We start from the raw sequence: 20,594 nt of genomic DNA, 5'->3' as shown, positions 1-20,594 counted from the left end.
GCTAAATTATTTGGAGTCCTTGCAATAGCCAGGTAATAAAGCAATTATTCAATACAAATGATTAAGCACACAAATGAGGACTAATGTTCTTTGGATGCACATGGTAGGGTCTAGCCTACCAGGATTGAATTCAATAAATCATGATTTATTGCATCTTAAATACTATTTTAACTTAATTCAAATAAAAGATGAGTTGGGTGTTGCCATATAAATTACAAGGATGACTCATAAAATATTATTTTTTCAGCAAATATTTTAAGTAAAATCTCAAAAAGTCCACGGGCATCCAATTCCATTCCTCCCTCGTGTATGTAGAAAATCAATTAAATACATCTTATTCACGCAGATACCATAATTACTTTGGGGTAAAAAAAGTAAAGAAATCATGCGCGTTAGCGATCGTTACGATTTTGCGCGCCGGAAACGCGAGATACCCGCACGCAACTTTAAAGCCAGTTACGTCAGCGGAAGACTCGGAACCCGAAGGACTTTTTTTGAAAAAAAAACTTTTGTGCCCTCCCTCATTTACTATTCTCCTGTCAGCCCGTACTTTTTTTTTTTTTGGGTCCTCCATTCCACTCAGTGCATTTCCGTAATTTCAAATCCTACAACGGGCCTTTCGCCGTCACGATCTCACCACTTCCTCCATGGACCATACCATACCACAACTTCGAATTCTTATTCTAAAATTGCTTTCACCCTCCTCCCTCCTCTGGACAGACATTTAACAATAAGCCTCATTTTTTAAGTATTTTTTAGTTAAGGAATCAAGCATGTATAAAGCTATTGAAAAGAGTTCAAATCCTCTTTAATTTATACGTGGGTTGGGTAATTTTAGTTTATGAATCATGACTACTTGTATGTATGAGGTTGTAATGTATAATCTATTTCTCATCTTTTATTAGAAGTTCATTCATTAGAAATATATGGATTGTTTTAAATGTTTATTTCTATGTTCAAGGATAGCTGTGTAACCTTCATTTTTCTTGAATTTTTTTTGAAAAAAAATGCATATTCAACCAGTCTTGTGAAGAACATAGGATTAACTATTGATATCAATGTTTTGGTATATTTAGCTTGAGTGAAACAAGAGAATCTTTCTTCATAAGCAAACATCCATTTTTTCCATTTCTATAAAGAGCCCTTCCCTCGTTCCATCTTCAGAAATACTAAGGTTAGAGAAAAAGATTGAAGAACACCGTCAAAATTGGACTCATATTTCTTCTTTGGGTTCATCTTAATTTTTTTCTCTATCCCTCATTCTACTTATTTTTGTATATATAGTTACTTTAAATTAATAAAATTAAATAGATGAGATATCTTACTTTCTTCATATTCCATTTAAAAAAAAAAAGGACTATCCATGTTATACATGAAATTTCATGATTATTAAACTTTGGGCAATGCGCACAACATGATCTCAGAAATTACAAGATTTATATAAAGAACACAAATAATGGTTATGTGGATTATACTATCCAATTTCTCGTGATATTGACTCCTAAAATAGTCATAAATAAAAAAAATAATTATACTGCTCAAATTTGTTAATATCATGCGTCACTATTTTAAAAGTTGCTATCAGAAATTCTTTGGACACAAAATCACTATTCAAAGTTGTCTTGTATGCCCATAATTTTATAGATAAAATGTTTCTAGTCCAAAATTTTTGCAATTGTAACTGTGGTGTAACTATGTTAACAGCTATTGGTACCTCTGTTCTAGTTTACATAAGATAGATTAAAGTGCGTATAAAATAAAGCACAAGCACCCATATTATATACACTAGTGCACTAGGGACTAAAGCACAGAGAAAGATGTGCAGGGGCTAAACGTTAAATAAATATCAACATGAGGCCTGGACCGTAATTCACATTCTCCCTTCCCGGAAAATATAAATGTTTGCTTGCTTGACTCTCAAAAGTCTGAACCCAGCATCCATTTCCCACCAGCTTCTCTCAGACTCCCTTGTAGTTTCTTTCTTTACCCATGGAAAAAAAAAGAACCAATAAAAAAACTTTTCTTTTCCTTCTGGCATTCAGTAGCACCACAGCTTTCGGATCTGCTGAGCTTTGACCAAAGCATACGCTTCTCAGAGATTTCCTGCGAGGGACAAGCAGCCTGTTGACGGGAAGCAGCATGAGTAGAGAAAGATACGACCAACCAAACCCAGGATCTTTCTTTTTCTCTTTCTCCCCTCCCTTCACCTGGCCCTTGGAAGAATAACAAGATAGGAAACAAAGCACTTAATGGCGAGATAAGGAAATGCTCTGCTCTTCTTTTCCTTCTCCTGTTCTAAGATTTCGTTCCCTGAGACCAGGTCTCAGAAAAGCTGATAGCATGGAGAGAAGTAGAAGATAGAGTATAACATAATAAAAAACCAGGGACTGTTCACGAGACTATCAGTGAGTAGAAGAAAAGGAAGTATCTACCTTTTCCAAGCAGAGTAAGCTCCTGAAAGAGAGAAAAAGCGGTGGAAGACAAGAGGCTCTCTAAGTTCTACTGCGGTTCTCTGCTACCAAACTCTCTGCATTGGAGAAAAATCGACTTTGGTGTAAGTATATAGAGATAAGTTTCTTTATTGCTTATTCCCGTCCTTATCTGGAGATTTTCCTACTAAGTTAACAGGAAAGATCCAAAACTTTTCGTTCTTTTGAGGTGCGTTTGCTTCGATCTTTCTTTTGTATTGGACTCTGTTTTCTAGTTAAACGTAGTTCACAGGGAGATAGACCACCGCTGATGGGAGAAAGGAGCCAGCTTGCAGAAACTAGGCAGGGGTTCTAACTTTGTGTTGGGTCCTCTTCCCTCTTTTGTTCCTCTGTCTTTTCTGCTATGAGTGGAGAAGTGGGGAATATTTGGAGACACGAGGAGTCATCTGCAGTGCTTTTTGTTATCTGATGAAATGGAACGCACGTCTATCCTTCCTTTTGCTTTCCTTCTACTTTGAATTTTGAAAATGGCTTAGCTGTGCTCTCTCTCTCTCTCTTTCGGTCGTCTTCCTCCAGTTGCAGTCCAGTTTCTCAATGGATTGCTCTCTAATTCTCTTCTGCTCAGTAATTTTGAAGTACGTTTGCTTTACTAATCCCAATTTTTTGTTAATTCCATTTGTCCTTTAAAGCAGAAATCCATGAGGTTATTACTCTACCAAAAAGTTCTTTCCTTTCCATCTTTTCTTCTCGCTGTTCTCTAGTCACCTTATCTTCTCGTTTTCTTGGGAAAAGGTTTTTTTTGAAAGAAAAAACTAGTTGCTACAATTTTATCTTTTGCAACTTTTTAATACTCTTTCTATCCAGCAACTTGGAAACCGACTGCTTTAGAGTTTACTCCATTTGTGAACTCTTGATTGAATGCTTGTCCCCCCGTTTCTTCTACAGGACCGCCTGACCTTTACTCAGTAGTACTTGAGCTCCTGTCCTTGTCTCTAAGTTTTGTCTGCTTCCGGCGGCCGGGAAATGGGCCGAGCTACGAGGTGGCTGAGGAGTCTTCTTGGCGGGAAGAAAGATGCCAAGGATCAAAAGGACGATGCCGGTACCGGTGGCGGAGAAAGGAAAGAGAAGAAAAGGTGGAGCTTTGGGAAGTTCAGAAGGAGCTCCAGCGGAGGGGAGACGCAGAATCCAGTGCCGGCGGCAGATTCAGAATGGTTGAAATCATTCTATGCTGAGAGGGAGGAGCAGAACATGCATGCTATCGCGGTGGCGGTCGCCACCACCGCTGCAGCTAGTGCAGCAGTGACGGCAGCTCAGGCGGCGGTGGTGCGGCTCCAGAGCCAGGGGAGGGGCACGATGTTTAATGGCGGCATCGAGCAGTGGGCGGCCGTCAAGATTCAAACAGCTTTCAGAGGATATCTAGTAAGTCCGATCTTTCTGACACCAATAAATCCAGCTTTTGCCAAACCTTTTTGAGCTAATTTCTCACAGAGTTGATTTCGTGGAATGCATATTGTCTTTTGAATCGAGCCACTACCATCCTCTGTTTCTGTTCTGTTCTTACATCAAATATATGGAAGTGAGTTATTTGGGTAGCAAATGTCTCAGTGGAGAGTTCCTATGCTATTAATGGGTTAAGAATTCGGCCACTTCCCTTGTTTTCCAGTTACCGCATCTAGTACCAAGTATATATCAAGTTTCTCTGATATATTTTCGAGGTTACCATCTAGATAATCTGGATAAATTTTACTCTTACTTCTGCCTTCGTGTTGCTTTTTTCCGTATTGTTTGGTAGAGTTGAATCCTTTGGACTGCTATTATTGCAGGCAAAGAAAGCTCTTCGAGCTCTCAAAGCTTTAGTAAAGCTACAAGCTCTGGTCCGAGGCTTCCTTGTGAGGAAGCAAGCGGCTGCAACTCTTCACCGATTGCAAGCTCTTATAAGAGCTCAGGCCGCCGCTCGGCAGCAGAACTCTCGCAGCCTCCCTTCAAAAGAAGGAAGATTTCCAGCAGATATCCGTCCCCGGCAATCATATGTATTGAAATCCTCACTATGGTCATACATATTTTATATTCCAATTAACAGCCAATTAATTACGCTTGTAATTCTCTTTCTCTTCTGTATACTTGCAGGAAAGGTTTAATGAAGCAAGAAGTGAACAATTAGCACCAGTTCATAGCCGGAGGCTGTCGTGCCTTGACAGTCCGAGCTACAGCATTGATAGGAGTCCAAAGATTGTTGAGATGGATACTTGCAGAATAAAGTCGAGATCTTCCCGTAGAACCACCCCTTCTGTTTCAGAGCCTACTGAAGACCAGCACACACTGTCCATTTCCTCTCCATTTCCATGTCAAACTCCCACTAGACTCTCCATACGCACTCGCCAAATATCCCAAGATCGGGACTCAAGTCTCAGTAGAGATGACAAATGCCGGTACTCCAAGACTGCTTATAACACCCCTCGCTATGTGGGCTATGCAAGCAATACTCCGGTAACACCGGCGAAGAGCCTCAACACCGTCGATGGGGTTTTCCGGCGAGTTCTTCATTTGCCAAACCGGCCTAACTATATGACAAACACGAGGTCGTCTGTGGCGAAGGTGCGGTCGCAGAGTGCACCAAAGCAGAGGCCAGAGCTGGCAGGGCTGAGGAAGTGGGTGTCATTGAATCTGAATGAGGCGGTAGAGTCCAGGGCTAGCTTGAGTGGTGTTGAGTCAAGAAAGTCTTGTTCACAAGCACATGGAGCCTTTAATTTTAAGAGTGCTGTGGTGGAGAGGCTTGATAAGTCTGTTGAATTGGGCAGGGACTACTACTTGCAGAGGATGTGGTGATCATGGAGTTTAGAACCAGAAGCCCTACTTAGTACTGCATGTGTAAATCTGATTATCATAGAGGTCTACTGCGAATAGAAATGTTGTGAGAAGAGAGGAAAAGAGAGTGTCCAAATTGTCCAAGTCTGATGAGTTTCTTGTTTCTTTTGCTGTTCAGTTGTCTAGTTGTAATGAAAATTTTCAGATGTTAATGTAGACAGAAGGAACATATCCATTATCCATCCTTCAAATGAAAATAGAAGGAAGATTTTAGTTGCAGCACCATGTCAAGTAGTCTGGATCTTCTTCACGCGATCCAATCTGGATATCTGAAGCATGATTAAAATGTAAACCAATACCAATTTGATTTTATCCAACTCAAAATGATTAGAAAAGTGTTAAGACAAATCTAGGCTCAAATCCTGCACCCATATGGTCACTTTGATTTAGATTAGATTAATAATCACGCGGCCCCCCCGTTAAAAGGAAAAAGAGTGATGGGAGACTTTTTTTAAACAATGAAGGAATTGGTGGTGCACGGATCGCCAAGAAGCTTCCATGCAAGTTGTTATACTTATCCAAGAGTTACCCTACATAGAGCCTTTGCTCCTCCAGTCCATCTCAAAAAAATAGATTTCGCACAAAAAGCGGAGGGGCATATGAAAAGAAGCAATATTAACAAGCTGCCGGCATGAATTTATTTCAAACATCTGGAGTTGTTGTTCACCATTAAAAATTTCTAAGGACATGTCGAACTCTATGAATGACCATCTGTATAAAATATTTCGTAGGTTTAGATCCTGTGATATATATATGTAGTTGATCTCACCCATTAATTTTTGTCTGTGCATTGTGGAATGGTTGGTGGTTGAGTATTCTGCGAGACATGACAGGGCCTCATCAATCACTATCCGCTTTGCAATGCCGATGGCTTGGGATGGAGAAATAATTTCTAATTCAATTTTGAACTGGAGAGGATCTTGCTTTATATTTCACAAATAAAATAAATATAGTGTGTGGGATGGTGCACGATGGTGTTTACTATTTACTTGCATCTGTGCAATAAGAGAGACAGATGTCTACTGAATGCAGTAATGGAATTCTTGTTGTCGGTTTGGTGAGAGCAATAAGAAGAGCCATATTTTGGATCTTCCCAATGCGAGAAATCCTGATGAAAAGCATATGGATATCAACAAGCAAGAGAATTAGTAGATACTTAAGAGCTGTTATCGTTTTTGCACATTTTAGCAATGGAACAGGTGATCTTGAGTTTATTTAGAAAAAAATAGCTCTCAGGTAATCAAGATGTAATATGAATGGCAAATAAAAATCCCTCATCTTCTTCTTATCAATGAGTTGACCAATTAGCTGAGCTGGCACATTCCACAATCGCATGTGAAATGCTTTTTTTTTTTTTTTTTTCGGTAAAGGGTCAAAATATATTAAGCTAAGATGAAATCAAGTACGAGTGTAAAATACAACCAAAAGATACAGACAAAGAAGATGTAAACAACCATAAGGTAGCACAGAACATGGAAAGAAAAATAAGCAACCAAAGAGAACAAAGACTGTAGACCAAAAGAGTTCCAGTGCAGCTGTTGAAATTTATTAACCATCTGGACAGAGAAATAGCTACAATCATGCTAAAGAGCTTAGAAAGTGAAAACCCAAATGAAGTTGCATGTAATAAAAATGACAGCAGCCGCAAGATTTTGTAGAGATCTTGAGCAAAGCAGCAAATTACATGGAACCCCGCTATATATTTCTGAAATCCTGCTGTATATTTCTGAAACTTGAGAAAATCGAGTAGACAACCAAGCAGAAATGATGGAACCAGGTAGGAGTGGAAAGCAGATAATAGATAATTACTTCCCCCAATGAAATCCTATGATGATAAAAACATATCAAACTATGGAGCCTGGAAATAGTATTAAACTCGATAAAGTAGTAGATGAAGCATGAGTGTAGGAACAGATTTAAATAAGATATCATCATTGGCACTGGTACATTGTAAAACAAGCATTGACTCCTTTTGTGAAGCAGCTGATAGATCATGAGTTCCAGTAAAAGAAGCATAGGCCTGTTAGGATGAATTATAGCTAGTAATGTGCTAGATGTATCATGTATATACAAATTCTCATCAGTAATATTATTCATTATAACATCATTTGAGAATCGATAGGATCAGCAGTACCGAGTAAGCAAATAAGTTAATCCATGCCAGATGTGCCCCATATATAACTCGTGCCAACCATTTCCACAGTGAGTTTGATCATTGAGACATCAGTTAGGATCTCACAATACCCACAGCTCAGAGATGTTAAGTAGCAAAATCATGGCAGATGTACCAGCAATATAGTGTATGCCCACCAATTAACATCCAGCAAAAGGACAAAAATAAGATGGCCCATATATTGAGGGTTACAGGATGTATGACCTAAGGGCCAAATCCCATCATCATTCAACAATTGGAAGATATCATTTGGGAGATAGATGAAGTAGCAATGAATATCCCCTGACAGATGAGGAGAGTTAAATGAAATGTTAGGCCCATCAGTAGAAACATCATCGGGAGAAAGAAACCATATGGATCCTTGACTTCAATAAATGTCAACATCATTTTCAAGTAGATAAGTTTGAATGTTAAATTAAAACAGAGCTGGCAGTAGATACAGCAACAATTGAGCAAATGACAAAAATATTTTGAAATAGAGAAAAAAAATTTGAAGCACAAAAAAGTAATACCATAAAAATAAGCATGTAGGCCAAGTGGAATAAAGGCAACCCTTCTCCTGCAACAAAGATATGAAGTAAAGATTGCAAGATAATATCGATGCCTCCAATCATAGCTATGACAGGTTTTAAAAAGAGCAGTGGAAGCCCTCTTAATAGGTGGATTTTTAAAAAATTCTTCCTCCTATTAATATGAGTAACATTTGTCCTTAGTGTAACAAAGCTTTGAGTTTGCCCAGTGTAGATTTACTTCCAAGATAAAAAGATGAACAATAGATCAAGTATGCACAATATACCATTGCAAAAATAATTGTGAGAAAAGTGACATAACAAGTAGAAAAGTTATTTTTAAGAATCAATTGCGGTGATATAAGACATTCGAAAAAAAAAAAAAATGATGATACAGAACAGTGACAGCAGATTGTTTAGTCATATCTGATATAATTAATTTAAAAAATATCTATATTTAAAATTTAAATCAATTTCAGATGAAGGGATGGTATGGCCAGCAGTCCTATCTACAGCTTGATTACTCTTCAGTATGATTGATATTTTTTTACCTATATCAACCTCCATCTTGACTCCTCGTGCTTTTAGAGTCGATTACAATCGCCTTTTTGGAAACCTATCTTGCATTTATTGACCTATGTACTTTGAAAAGGAAGAAAAATGCCAAACTTGCATGAAGACTGACAAATAACTCGAAAGGCATCATAAATTTTCACCCAGACACCGACTCTCTTAATTACTCTCCTATTTCTTCTCTTCGCTCTTATTGGATGTCGCCACTTTCTGACAACCCAAACCACCATTGTATATTTTCACCCTAATTGATAATAAAAACAGGGTGGCACTGCCTCCCTTTCAATCAAAAAAAAAAAAAAGGCATCATAAATTGTTGAAAGAACTGCCTAGCATCAGTGACTGCTTAGAACTTAATTTTTTTGGATAAGCTGTTTTCAGAAATTGTATTGTTAATTTAGCATCTCTCATGTATCTATAAATACTCTATAAACACATTATAGTCTCAAGACTAAATTTTGTCACCCTCATCACTATTTCAACCTTAGTTGCCACCATGAACTTTTTTTTGACACGAACACTACTTCATGGATAATTTGGTATGGCATGTTCCTCCTCCGGACTTCAGAGAGTCTTCGATTCATGTTCCAATGCCTATGCTTTAGGAATGGGAACTTACGTGAACAGATCAGAGGAGCCCCATAGTGCAAAGATGATCCTTTACTTGTGGTGCTACTATTGTAGCCAAGGGTTTATAATCAGACATGTGAGATATTATCCGTTCTGATCCACGAGTCTCATGATTTTGTTCTTCAAAAAATGCTTCACATGGAAAGCATGATCCTTTATTATATAAATCAGAGTCCTCCCTAATAATGCCCTCTCTTCTATACCACACAACTTATTTTATATAATATTGGCCTATTTGCTGAATCATACCCTAAAGATTTGATGTTCATAAGCAAACTTTTGCCAATCATGTCATCTGTAATTGCCTACAAGGATGCAGTTCACGTACTCATAGTCTCCAATGGAGGAGGGTGACAAATTTCTGGTGCAACAAGGTAATTAAAGAGCTGGCCAGGTTCAACTCGATCACTACGGAGGAAGAGGCAAGTGCGAGCAAAGGTCAGGGAGAAGTGGGATTGCGCAGTCATGGCCTTGTGCTGGGGCGTTTGAATTGAAACGAAAGCCCAGTTATTTACTAAGAAGCAGCGACAGGCTCCGGAGGTGTTGCGAAGGAGATTCAAAGCTTCTGTTCGATACTGAGAAGCTTCTAAGGAACGCAATTTTTTTTTTTTTTTTTTTAAATTAAGTTTTCTTTGCAGCTAGGTCGCAGATGAACTGACGTTTGTGTGTAATCGAACTTGATAGGACTGGGCCTAACGAGTACATAATACTTGGCCTTGCGAAACTGACCAACCTGACGAGGTATCTGGAGATGGACCAAAGATTTTAAGTTCTCGGCAAGGAGCTCTTTTAACATGATCACTAAAAACTAATAGTGCTGTCACTTGTTAGGTAGCTAATCTTATATGGAAGGGCCCATTATTGGTCAAGGTCAGTGTATTTATGGTGTTGCTTAGCAGACAGCAGGTGCTAACCACCGAAAATTTATATATGAGACAGGACCACAGAAATAATTTAATAAATATAAATCCCAAACAACAATCCAGTAGCTGTAATCAGAGACAAAAGTAGCACCACAACAGGAGCGAGAAGAACACTGGTATGAAGATCGGAGCAAATTCAAAATAAAGCACAATATCTGCACATTATTCAGGTAATTAGAAGAAGCCCAAAATTGAGGAAAAATCACACCTTGATTGGAAGAGAGCAGTGGTCCCAAGATAAGTTTTCCACCAGAGGACAGGGATGAAGATTGCGAAGTTCGCCAATTACTTTGGCGAAACCCAGCAACTCTCATTCGTTGCATAAGATGGACCGGTCTGAAAAAAGTTTGCAGCACTTTTCTTGCACCGAACAAAGAGAGGTGCCTTTATATGGAGAAGTGGTCAACACCTATGTCTTGTATGTTTTGCCAAATTGAAGAAGAAACTGTTCACCATCTTTTCTTAAATTGCTGCTGTTAAGACTTATAGGTGAACATTTTCTGTGTAAATTGAGGTCATCTCAGATATCAACTGAAAGCTACTTATTTTTGGTTCCTTTGGCGTTGGTTTGGGTATCAAGAAAGACTGGAGGTTAGCCTGGTTCACTTGTGGCTCATGTGGCAAGTTGGACCATCAGGATTTACAGGAATAATACTATTCAGGAAAGAAACAAAACCGTTCTCTGAGATGTTAAAGGATGTGCTCTTGTAAGTTAATTATCAGGGACTAAATTTACTCCACTTGCATGGAAGGCTTACTGCTCTTGTTTGCTTTATACTTTACGATCTTTTTTCCTTCGACCCTTCTCCCTTTAGTCTAAGTGAGTGGGTTGTATCTTTCCCATGAAAGAACTCCTTTGCACGGATCCACCATTGGATCAGCAACAGCGCAGATCTCAAAGCACTTTGAACTCTATCATTTATCCACTTGTAGGGATGGCAAAACCGACCCGATCTGGTAGGTATGCATCCTACCCAAATCCTGTCAAACTCGAAAAATAAGATTTGACTAGGTCTGGATAAAATCCGAAAACTGTAGCATGGATATGGGTAGGGTGCTGTTTTTTATCCAAACTCGAATCCGAACTTACGAGCATGGGTAATACCCAAATCCATACCCGAATATATATGTTTATAATTTTATTTTGGTAATTTTGTTTTGGTTGATAATATGCATAAAATTATTTTGATTATTTATATATTCTACGTTGAATTGTAATTCTATTTCTATGTTTGGTTTCTATAAATCTAGACTTATAAATTATGTTCTACGTTGAATTGATAATTTTATTTTGATTGATAATATGCATAAAATTATTTTGGTTGTTTATTTTTTTTGGGTATGCGATAGGCATGGGACGGATATGGATTGGATATGGAGAAATGGTTATCTGTGGGTATCTCCGAACCTATTGGGTATAGGGATGGATATCTCTTTTCTTACCCGATTGGATATTGGATAGGGTTTGGATATAAGATATTAAGTTCGAATTTGAGGATAGGTAGTATAATATCCGACCCAAACTCTATCCATTGCCATCTCTATCCACTTGCATGGCTTTTAAAGCAACCAGTGGATGATCCAATGGGGCATCCTTCTTTTGCATGAAAGATACAATCCTTATCCTTTGTCTAAATATATCTCTTCTATGTATATTTTGGTACCACTCGCACTCTTGCAGTCACCAATGTAATCTTTCTTCCATTTACTTCATGAAACTGGTGGATAAGTGCATGACTGGAGGCCTCTGGCGTAACTGGTCCAATCAATTCCTTTGCATGGCTAGTCATGTGCTGGGACGTCAGTGTATGTGAAGCCTTGCATGTGCACATAAGCAAACAAGAAAAAAAAAAAACTTCTATCTCAATAATGGAATTAAAAGAAATTGGTTGTTATTCTTTTTCCAGGAATTTTGTCTTCTCGAAAACTAGCACTTATATAACATGTTCAATATTGATCTAAACGAGATGCTATATCCAAATTCAAAACTCTATTGTAGTTGTTTAAGATAATTTTTCTTTCCAATGGATAGTATTTAAACAAACAACAATCTTTTTTAAGAAAATTAATGCTGTTTCTTTTATTATCATCCTTTTTGGCAAATATCAGCTATTGTGACCGTCATTTTATTTCTAAATATTTTCAGTTCTGAAAAAATATAGATGAATAACACCTCATATTTCTGCTCAACCTTTAAAACAGTAATGGAGGAGGTCTGTTATTTGGGGTTCGGCTTTATGGAAACCTTTATTGCGGATGCTTAATCTTGGCATTTTATACTTGTCTTTATATGCCATGGGAGGAAGCAAATAATGTCAATGTGTACAACAAGCGAAATGAAAGCGTTAGCTCAGAAAAAGCTGGCAACAAATCGGGTTCAGACTTTGACCGGATGCAGTAGTCGAGCAGCAATCGCTCAGCATCATTTGTTAAGGTAAAAACAACAGAAGCGCCTGCAAGTGGAGCAGGCGCGTTCATTATAGTCAAATTATACTTCTCTCCATTCGAATTCAAAGTTCCTACACAAATAATGCATAATTACGGACATGCTTTCAATGACTGCAATTAATATTTGATATTTATGCATCCGTATTGTGAACTGGACATGGGCTTGGGAGGGGAGGACGAAGGGAGAACAATCGACAATTGTGAATGATGGTTTCTCAAAAACAATCATGATTGTCCGTGCATCTCCTTTTTCGGCTAGGTTATTTTACAATGCCGTTATGTAAGCTCACATTTCTGTACAGTAATCTGAAGTGGCTCAAAAGGACAACTGTACATAAACTATGATGATATATATATTTGATAGATTTTTTGAAGCAAGTTTGATAATGCAAAACAAAGCAACCGCTAAGCTGTTGCATTCCCCCTCCATTAGAAGAATTCGAGGTTTTTTTTTTTTCTATATGTTGCCATCGGAGAGTCAATCTAACCCAGATCGATGAACTGGAGCCGATGTACTGAGAGAGAAAGACGATTGCAGGATGACTAATCGAGATCTCCGAATCAGATTTTAGTTCTGGATCCACGATCAATCTATCATATCGGATCTTATAAAATTATTAAAAATAGAAAAATTCTCACACATGGAGATTCCTTGACGATAGATTTTCGATGCCTAAATCAATTTTTGTAAAAATAAACAGACAAAGATCCGAGTTCTTTGAGAGAATTTTGATGGTAAGTCAAGTATGTAGTTGAGTGGACTGAGATAGTGAGATAGAAAGTGAAAGTTCAATGGACGTTACGTGAGAGACAGTGCTCTCTGACGAGATCAGAGTTGCTCAGAGTTCTATTGAAGTAGACAGATATGATTCGTTTAGAGTCAGTCTCTGAAAGAGGGCATATAAAGTATGGAAGGTTCCGAAGAGTTTGAATTTTATAGATGAAGATAGGTATTTCTTTGGTACGATCCTAAAATTCTAGATGGCAATGGTTCGGTGATCGCTCTAGCACCCCTTAACGAGAACATGCGTCGGACTGTCATTGGGTCGTCGGCACTATGGTGGATGGATCATCCGTAACTGTATCATCATGTATTCTGGCTTGAATAATTTTCTTCATATGTTATTGAAATGATTGATGACGCTATTGGATTTAACCGTAGGAATCAGAACGGCTAGCCAGTCTTAACTCGTATTCTTTTAAGAGTTTATCCTACTCTTTGCCTAAATCCCAACAATGAGTCTGCTGGCCTGCAAGAAGGAAAAGGTTCGCGCTTTTTTTTCCCCTCCCATGAGATTCAAACTGGACAGCTGTTGGGTTGATATGGATCCTATCAAATAAATTATCCACTTGATGAATCTAATAGAGAAATCCAATCCAGCCCCGTTGGAATTTCCCAATAAAATTTTAAAAAGAGAAAATGATAATCATTGAGAAAACACCAAATAACTGTCAACAGAATAGTGTGAGCCACAAAACGGATTATATGCATAACTTGCTGTACTAATCCACGTGCCTATTTTACCAAAAAAACAAAAAAAAATCCACGTGCGTGATAGGGGGCGCACGGAGGCACCAAGGGTTAGCCGTGTATGCACGTCCGTGTGCACGTGTTTTGTGCTTGTATTCGTGCATGCATGGTTTTGTGTCCATGTGTATGTTTGCACAAGTGAAGTATGCTTTCTAAGGTGTCGTCGAAGTAGCCAATAAAATCATTCGTGCTTCTAAAACGGAAGATGTTCTCAACCGCAATTATATTAGGGACAAGCCAATTGGGACTTTAGACTGGTTTGAGTTGGGCGAATTCGAGAAAACGTGAAGCGACACTAGAGAAAAAAAAGGACTTTTTATTGGCAAGAGAATCACATTATTCTTTCGAAATATTTTCAAGTGATGTGGGGCATCAGAATCTTCGTTCTTGGTTTTAGAATAGAATCACAATTTGACCCATTCGGTTCCATCGATGAAGCTCAAGGAAATAAAAGGCTTGGCTTCCTCGTCTGTGAGTTCCCTGGACCATGAAACCCTTCCAACGTAGTTGGCGCCAGGGCCACTGCACTTGTATTGGCCGTAGAATACCGTCCTGCCACGCCATCAGTAAAGTCTAAGCTCACAGACCATACATAACAATCGAACTTTGCATCTGACAAAAGAAAAAAAAAAAAAAGGAAAAAAAAAAAGGAAGAACAACTTTGCATGTGACAAGGAAACGTAATCCTATCAATAAAAGTCTTTCAAGTATCGGTTAAATGAGTGGAAGCCCCAATACAACCAGACATATATACTCAATTTGGTTATTTAGTTTAAATTTCGCAATGAAGAAAGAAATTAAAACAAAAAATAGATCATGGTCCCTCATATTAGTTGTAACACACTCAGAACTTCCAAGTGACTTGGGTCTGGCCAAAGGCTGATTAGGCTCAAGCCCAATTAGAACCAAATTTTGGTTGTCAGCAGCGTCGTTTTCAAACGCTAACCCCATTTTGAACCCGGAACCAAGACTCATGGTTCTAGTCGGACTAGATGAATACCTATTAATTCAGGCATTGACTACAATGCAATCCAGCAAGAGTCCAATGCTCTTCGTTTTCTTCTTCCCAGTGTTGCACCTATTCCCATTGGTTCTCGGCTCCAATGTCTTGGGAGAAACTGGGCCGGGCCTTTCTTGAAACTCTTACAATCGTTCCTGAACCCAACTCAAAGTTTAACCTAGATACCTGCACTCTCGTGGATTTTAGTCCCGCCTATTTACAGATTAAGGACATTGCCAATCACTTGCTGCACTTCCAAACTCTAAGAGAAGTTAAATACCATATTATGAAACATCTAATCCACTTTTTTCAATCAAGTTATAAAAAAAACCATGAGGGGCACATTAAAATATTTGAATGATAGACGCCGGGAACCAACCTCTCTATTAGTATTTCATCCAATGTACAGGTCTCACCTAAACCTAGCCATCATGCTGGAAGAAGCCAATCACCTGTGACCTAAGTCTACGACGTTCCAAGACAAACATATTTGGTTCTGATGCTCATCCAGGTATTCCCTCTCTGCACCCTTGCAACCTAGAACTAAATTATTAACCTACATTTCAATATTAAAAGAAAGACAAAAAGCCGGGAGCATTCGTAAGCATCGTCATACTAATCAGTCATTATAAGCTTCTCATGATAAGAATCCAAAACCATATGATTCTTATCCTTAGTTTTATATTCTTAGTGGACCCATTCCTATGGTTTGATATTTAAATGAGGGAACGCATTAGGGAGGAATGCTTACAGCAATGCAAAAAAAATGTTTCATTTTCTGGTAGCTTTGAGAACTTAGGAAGGGAAATAGGTTGAACGCATCTTATTACGATACCAAGACCACAATAAATTTGGCAAAGGGGCAGGGACCAAACTTAGCCTGGGGGAAGCGATGACGCAATTGATTCGTCGCTCTCATACATTCCACTCATGTCATTGAACAACTGAACAATGTGTGGTAGATGGGCCGAGAGGTCCAGTGTAACAGGACCAAACTATAACTTTTGCCAAGCGGCAGCTGCTAAAGGACCATAATATGATCATTATACGTTGGCATGAACATGTGGTGCCACTATGACCTGAGAAGGAAATCAAAAACCAAGAAAGATATTGATCAAGGGAGAAAGAATTTAAGAAAGATTCTTGAAAAAAAAAATATTAATTTTCTTGAGAAAAAAATCAAGAAAGAAAAATTGAATTCTTGAGAAGAGATTAAAGAAAAAAAAAAAAAAAAAAATATATATATATATATAGATCCTAGCTATTTAGTAATTTGGTATGCTGATAAAGTCAAAAATGGCTTCTGTCAAATTTCCATTTGAAAATATATAATTTTGTTGGATCCTTTTATCTTTCAGCTATTAAAATTGAAATATTAAGAAAAACCAATGCATTATTTCCTTATTTTCTTTTTTTTTGGTACAGTATCTTATTCTCTTTGATGAATAGAAAGATTCACTTCACCCATCTAGAATCCAATGGGAATTGATAGGAGTTGCATCGTGTTCTTGGTGATGGCAATAAAATTGTTTATATTAATCATTATAGATCTTTAATTTTTAAGAGAAAGAAGGGCGACCCTCCGGCGCTATAAATTTTTATTTATCCCAAATCCAAATTTTTGGGTTGCACCATCCAGGAAGTGTAACCCTCAATCTCTAGTTTGTAGGCAAATGGGTGTGACCATTGAAAGAAGAGATAATTTACTCTTAATTAGCATAAACCAAAAAGTGGATTCTTGCTGATCTCGCATTTTGCCGGTGTTTTCCATTAATAACAACTAAGAGTGCAGGTTGGTGATGAATCATAGAATCCAACTGTTGATTTGTATGTGCAGATGCTATTTTTGAGTCTCCCCTTTTTGTCTAGTCCTCGATTCTTTACTACTTGTGTGTATTGTCTTTGGCTTTTTATTTCGCATCTACTTTGTACATTCTCATTCTTCTCAGTGTTTTTGGTTGTTGTGAGATGCTTCTTTGTACATTCTCTCTATAGTTCTTCTGAATAAATTGGGTGAGTAACGTGGAACTTCCCATTACTCTCCTCCTTTTGTTTAAAAAAAAAAAGAAAAAAAAAAGGAAAAAAAAAAACGAAGAAAAATCCTTAAACTCCTCATGTCCTGATGTCGAACCCAACATTTCAATATCATTATGATGTGGAAAGGCTTTTGATTTTGTGTGAGGGCCATGAATTGGGCAGTTGATATTACTTTGTTAACACGACAATACCTAGCCAAGTAAACTTAGCCTAGATGGTTAGCATCAATCTTCACATGAAAAGAGATCCCAACTTCCAATCTATATGATAGCATTCCCACCATATTCCTGATAAAAAAAGTAAAAAAAAAGAAGGAAATGTGGTACTCATTACAAGTTGTTAGCACGTAAGACTAAGTAAAACTACAAATAAATACAGCATTAATGCAATAATCTAACCACATCTATCATTTCAAATACCATTAGTAGTATTGCCCTACGAAGAGAACCTGTCTTTGTTTGGGTATCTCTAAAGTTTTGTTGCCAGGCCCAACGGTGGTCCCTTCCCAACTAACGGTCAGAACGGCCTAACGGAAATAAAGCGTGCAAGGCCCGTCCGGCACATGCTCGTGGGCAGGACCGCTGGTGCAAGACAACCAGAAACTTAAAAAAGAGCTCAAAAGAAGGGATAAAAAGGAGAGCCTTCACACTTACATCTCTCGGCTGGGGTCCCCCCAGTTATACCAGCCCCTGGGAATTATGATGTCGTCCATGTATGTGTAGGCAAACACTACCCGGGAGAAGGTCCCCCATGCCCTGCCCAAGTAGAGAGCCCCGGAGCCGGTCACCTTGCAGTTCACGAACGAGAACCCCGTGTCCTCCAATAGGCTCATCCGATTCTGTGCCGTCACAGCTCCATAGTTCTGTGCTATGGCGTGCACATGACATCCCTGCTAACAAAGAAAAATAATATAGATTGATATAGAATCACGCTAAAAAAAAAAAAAAAAAAAAAGAATACTATGGTCTGAGATGGATTATTGTATGATCGCTAAGATTATATGCTCCCAAATCAGCTCCCATGACATTCCCATGGATCCCTCTTATTTGATTCTAGCTACAAAATCCTTCCCAACAGTTATTTGATGCGGTTCTGTAGCTTACCGAGATGTATTTAATTAAATATTTTTAAATCTCCAGCAGTAGCAATTGGACCTGTAGACTAGTGGAGATACAGCCAAACGAACAACCGCTGCTAAGTGCAACATGTGAGTGAAATCTTCGGAATATTGTTTTACGTGTCCAGTTCAGTGTTCCATGCTGAGAGTGCAAAGAGAAATGGGCCTTTCTGCTGTGGGACAAGGGAAATGATGTACGAAAAGCTCACACTAATAAAACAAGGGCTCAAGTTGATGTGCAAATGTGCGAACGTTTCGATGTCAAAGGACAATAAAAAACAAGTTACTGCAGTAATAGATATTAGATTTTTCATTCCACGCTTCTTGTTTATAGATTCTAATCTTTGTTTAGAAAATATTCTCTCGACTGACTAGAATAGCAGAAGTTCCAAACACCAACTGCCAGAAGGAAGTAGCCTTTTCCCATTCCGCAAGGAAGTGTCCAGATGTTACCCTCTTGTACCTAAATAATATGAGGTCTAAATTTTAAACAACAGCCACAGGATCACAATCAAAAGCCATGGAAGGACTTCTCATCAGAGAACAACTACAAAAGGAGACCACCCGTGGGACAGCTGTCACAACTTAAGGTGTCATGTGAAAGACTCACACCTAACTATTTCCTGAATTGAAGTGAGATAGAGACACCTCTATATTGATTCTTTTTGAGTAATTGTGAGCATGAATGCTGGAATGGTATGACTCATGACTACAGAGCTGGAGAAAAAAACGTCTGAGACATTTTTTTTTATCTGACCTCAAACAGGGAGAGAGCATTTCCAAAGATGAAGTCCACAGAGCCTTCAATGTAGCAGTCTTTGTAGTAATGCCGGCCGATGTGATCATAGAGCGTGTCCTGGCCACCCAGGAACTTGCAGCCCAGAAACGCTGCAGTGTCGCCCGATATTCTCAATGCTACTGCTTGCTTCCCCATTGCCCCTGGTGGCGGAATTGGGGTGGTGTTCTGAAGAAAATGACATAGACTTGTTAACATGCCAAACTACGCACAATGCTTAAAAACATAGGTCTGATGCTCGTCTCAATATGTGGTTATCTACTTGCAAATGACATATTGGTGCAAAAATTAAACACATAGCAATTACACTAGTAAATGATCACTATACAGGCAGCACTCAATGAGAAATCGTCCAACACAAGAAATTTTGTTAAGTTTGGAATACGGAACACAATAACATTGGCTTATCGGCTTGTGAGACTAAAAAGGGCAATGAGAAATTGGTGCTGTTATAAAGCGTTGGGACAGAGTATAGGAGGGTTCTTTTGCGTTTATTAGTATACTTTGATTACCTTGAAGGTAATGTTCTTTGCTATGAAATAAGGGGCATTCACGCCAAATGTAGCTGAATTGAAGGTCCCATGGGCTGGCCTTTGGCCCAGGCGTGTCGGCAGTGTCTCCCCATTGAACCACCGTCTTATCTGCTCCTGCCCCTTCTATGGTGATGAAAGCTTTTCCTGGTGATATGTTTACCTTCTCTCTGAGAGGAAACAAAAATTTCACAATCCTGGCATTAATACTACAAGTAGTTCTCTCATTCAAAACATTAGAAAACAGACAAGGCATTTATCATAACCCATATTCCTCGTGATACCATAAAAGTTATAACATTTACCAAAAAAAAGAGCCTAAAATATTGGCAGTAGAATATAATTCCAACAGCGATGTAGAGAGTGCAATCACTCACTTGTAAGTGCCGGCATTGACCTTGATCACAACTCTTACTAGATTGACAAAAGGAAGTGAATCGATGGCATCCTGGATCGATGTGAAGTCGCCTTTCGATGGGTTCTTGTCCACTGTCAGCGTATAGGAAGGAATGACCTTATTCAGGGCCCTCTTAAAGACTGAATGCCGGAGGCCACCGACGTATCTAACCCACCTCATGAATTGCTTCTCTATCAGCTGGCTCTGCGTTGCATTCTTCGAATACTCCTTCGATGGTTGCCGCCGCCCCGGCCGGAGACCCTTTGTGTGGCAGACAACTTGGCCAGGGCTGAGAAGGATAAAGAGAAGAGCAATGGAGATTGCGCATTGGATGCTAGGCATTGTGATAAAGAAAAGGGAAGGAGAGGGAGTGATGAATGCGGGAGAGGAGGTTAGCCGTTTGGTTTTTAATGTGGAAGAGGAGGAGGGAGAGGAGACTACTTTAAGGGAGTTCACGGGCTTTTCTTCTGTCAATAAAGCTGGGGAGTGGAGGGTCACAGGTGGAGACTACGTTAGGCCACGTACGCATGCTTCTTTTCTTGGGGTTGATTAAATCGTAAGGTATTTCTACTTTGAAACATGGTGGTGTGGGTCTCATTTTACTGTTGTCGGTTTTTGTTTTTGCCTCTGTTCTGT

General features: G+C 38.8%; 2 protein-coding genes across 3 annotated transcripts; one reads left to right on the top strand and one right to left on the bottom strand.

Moving 5' to 3' along the window:
- Positions 1–1,933: 1,933 nt before the first annotated feature.
- On the top strand, positions 1,934–5,509 carry LOC105040319 (protein IQ-domain 26-like). 2 transcript variants are annotated; one of them, XM_029264515.2, is made up of 4 exons: positions 1,934–2,554; positions 3,375–3,848; positions 4,253–4,459; positions 4,557–5,509. In XM_029264515.2, exons 2-4 carry the CDS (start codon positions 3,453–3,455, stop codon positions 5,253–5,255), a joined length of 1,302 nt encoding a protein of 433 aa, XP_029120348.1. In that variant the 5' UTR covers positions 1,934–2,554; positions 3,375–3,452; the 3' UTR covers positions 5,256–5,509. The 2 variants fall into 2 exon arrangements, with proteins under 2 accessions (XP_029120348.1, XP_073107485.1); XM_073251384.1 differs by lacking the exon at positions 1,934–2,554 and adding an exon at positions 2,602–3,064.
- Positions 5,510–14,376: 8,867 nt separating this feature from the next.
- Positions 14,377–20,386, bottom strand: LOC105040297 (probable pectinesterase 53). Its single transcript, XM_010916778.4, is given in 6 exon segments — positions 14,377–14,633; positions 17,772–18,007; positions 18,993–19,199; positions 19,544–19,613; positions 19,615–19,731; positions 19,939–20,386. Coding segments are annotated over 6 exon segments (1,140 nt in total). The 5' UTR covers positions 20,301–20,386; the 3' UTR covers positions 14,377–14,485.
- Positions 20,387–20,594: the final 208 nt, after the last annotated feature.

The sequence above is a fragment of the Elaeis guineensis genome, chromosome 2 (assembly GCF_000442705.2).
Source record: "Elaeis guineensis isolate ETL-2024a chromosome 2, EG11, whole genome shotgun sequence".
NCBI lineage: Eukaryota > Viridiplantae > Streptophyta > Magnoliopsida > Arecales > Arecaceae > Elaeis > Elaeis guineensis.
Note: the sequence above shows the minus strand (reverse complement) of the source record. Positions and strands in the feature narration are given on the sequence as shown.

Excerpts from the sequence above, each read along its gene's own strand:
- LOC105040319 (XM_029264515.2), top strand. The coding sequence starts at position 3,453 with ATGGGCCGAGCTACGAGGTGGCTGAGGAGTCTTCTTGGCGGGAAGAAA. Across the intron at positions 3,849-4,252 it reads CAGCTTTCAGAGGATATCTA|GCAAAGAAAGCTCTTCGAGC; the intron begins GTAAGTCCGATC and ends CTATTATTGCAG. Across the intron at positions 4,460-4,556 it reads TCCGTCCCCGGCAATCATAT|GAAAGGTTTAATGAAGCAAG; the intron begins GTATTGAAATCC and ends GTATACTTGCAG.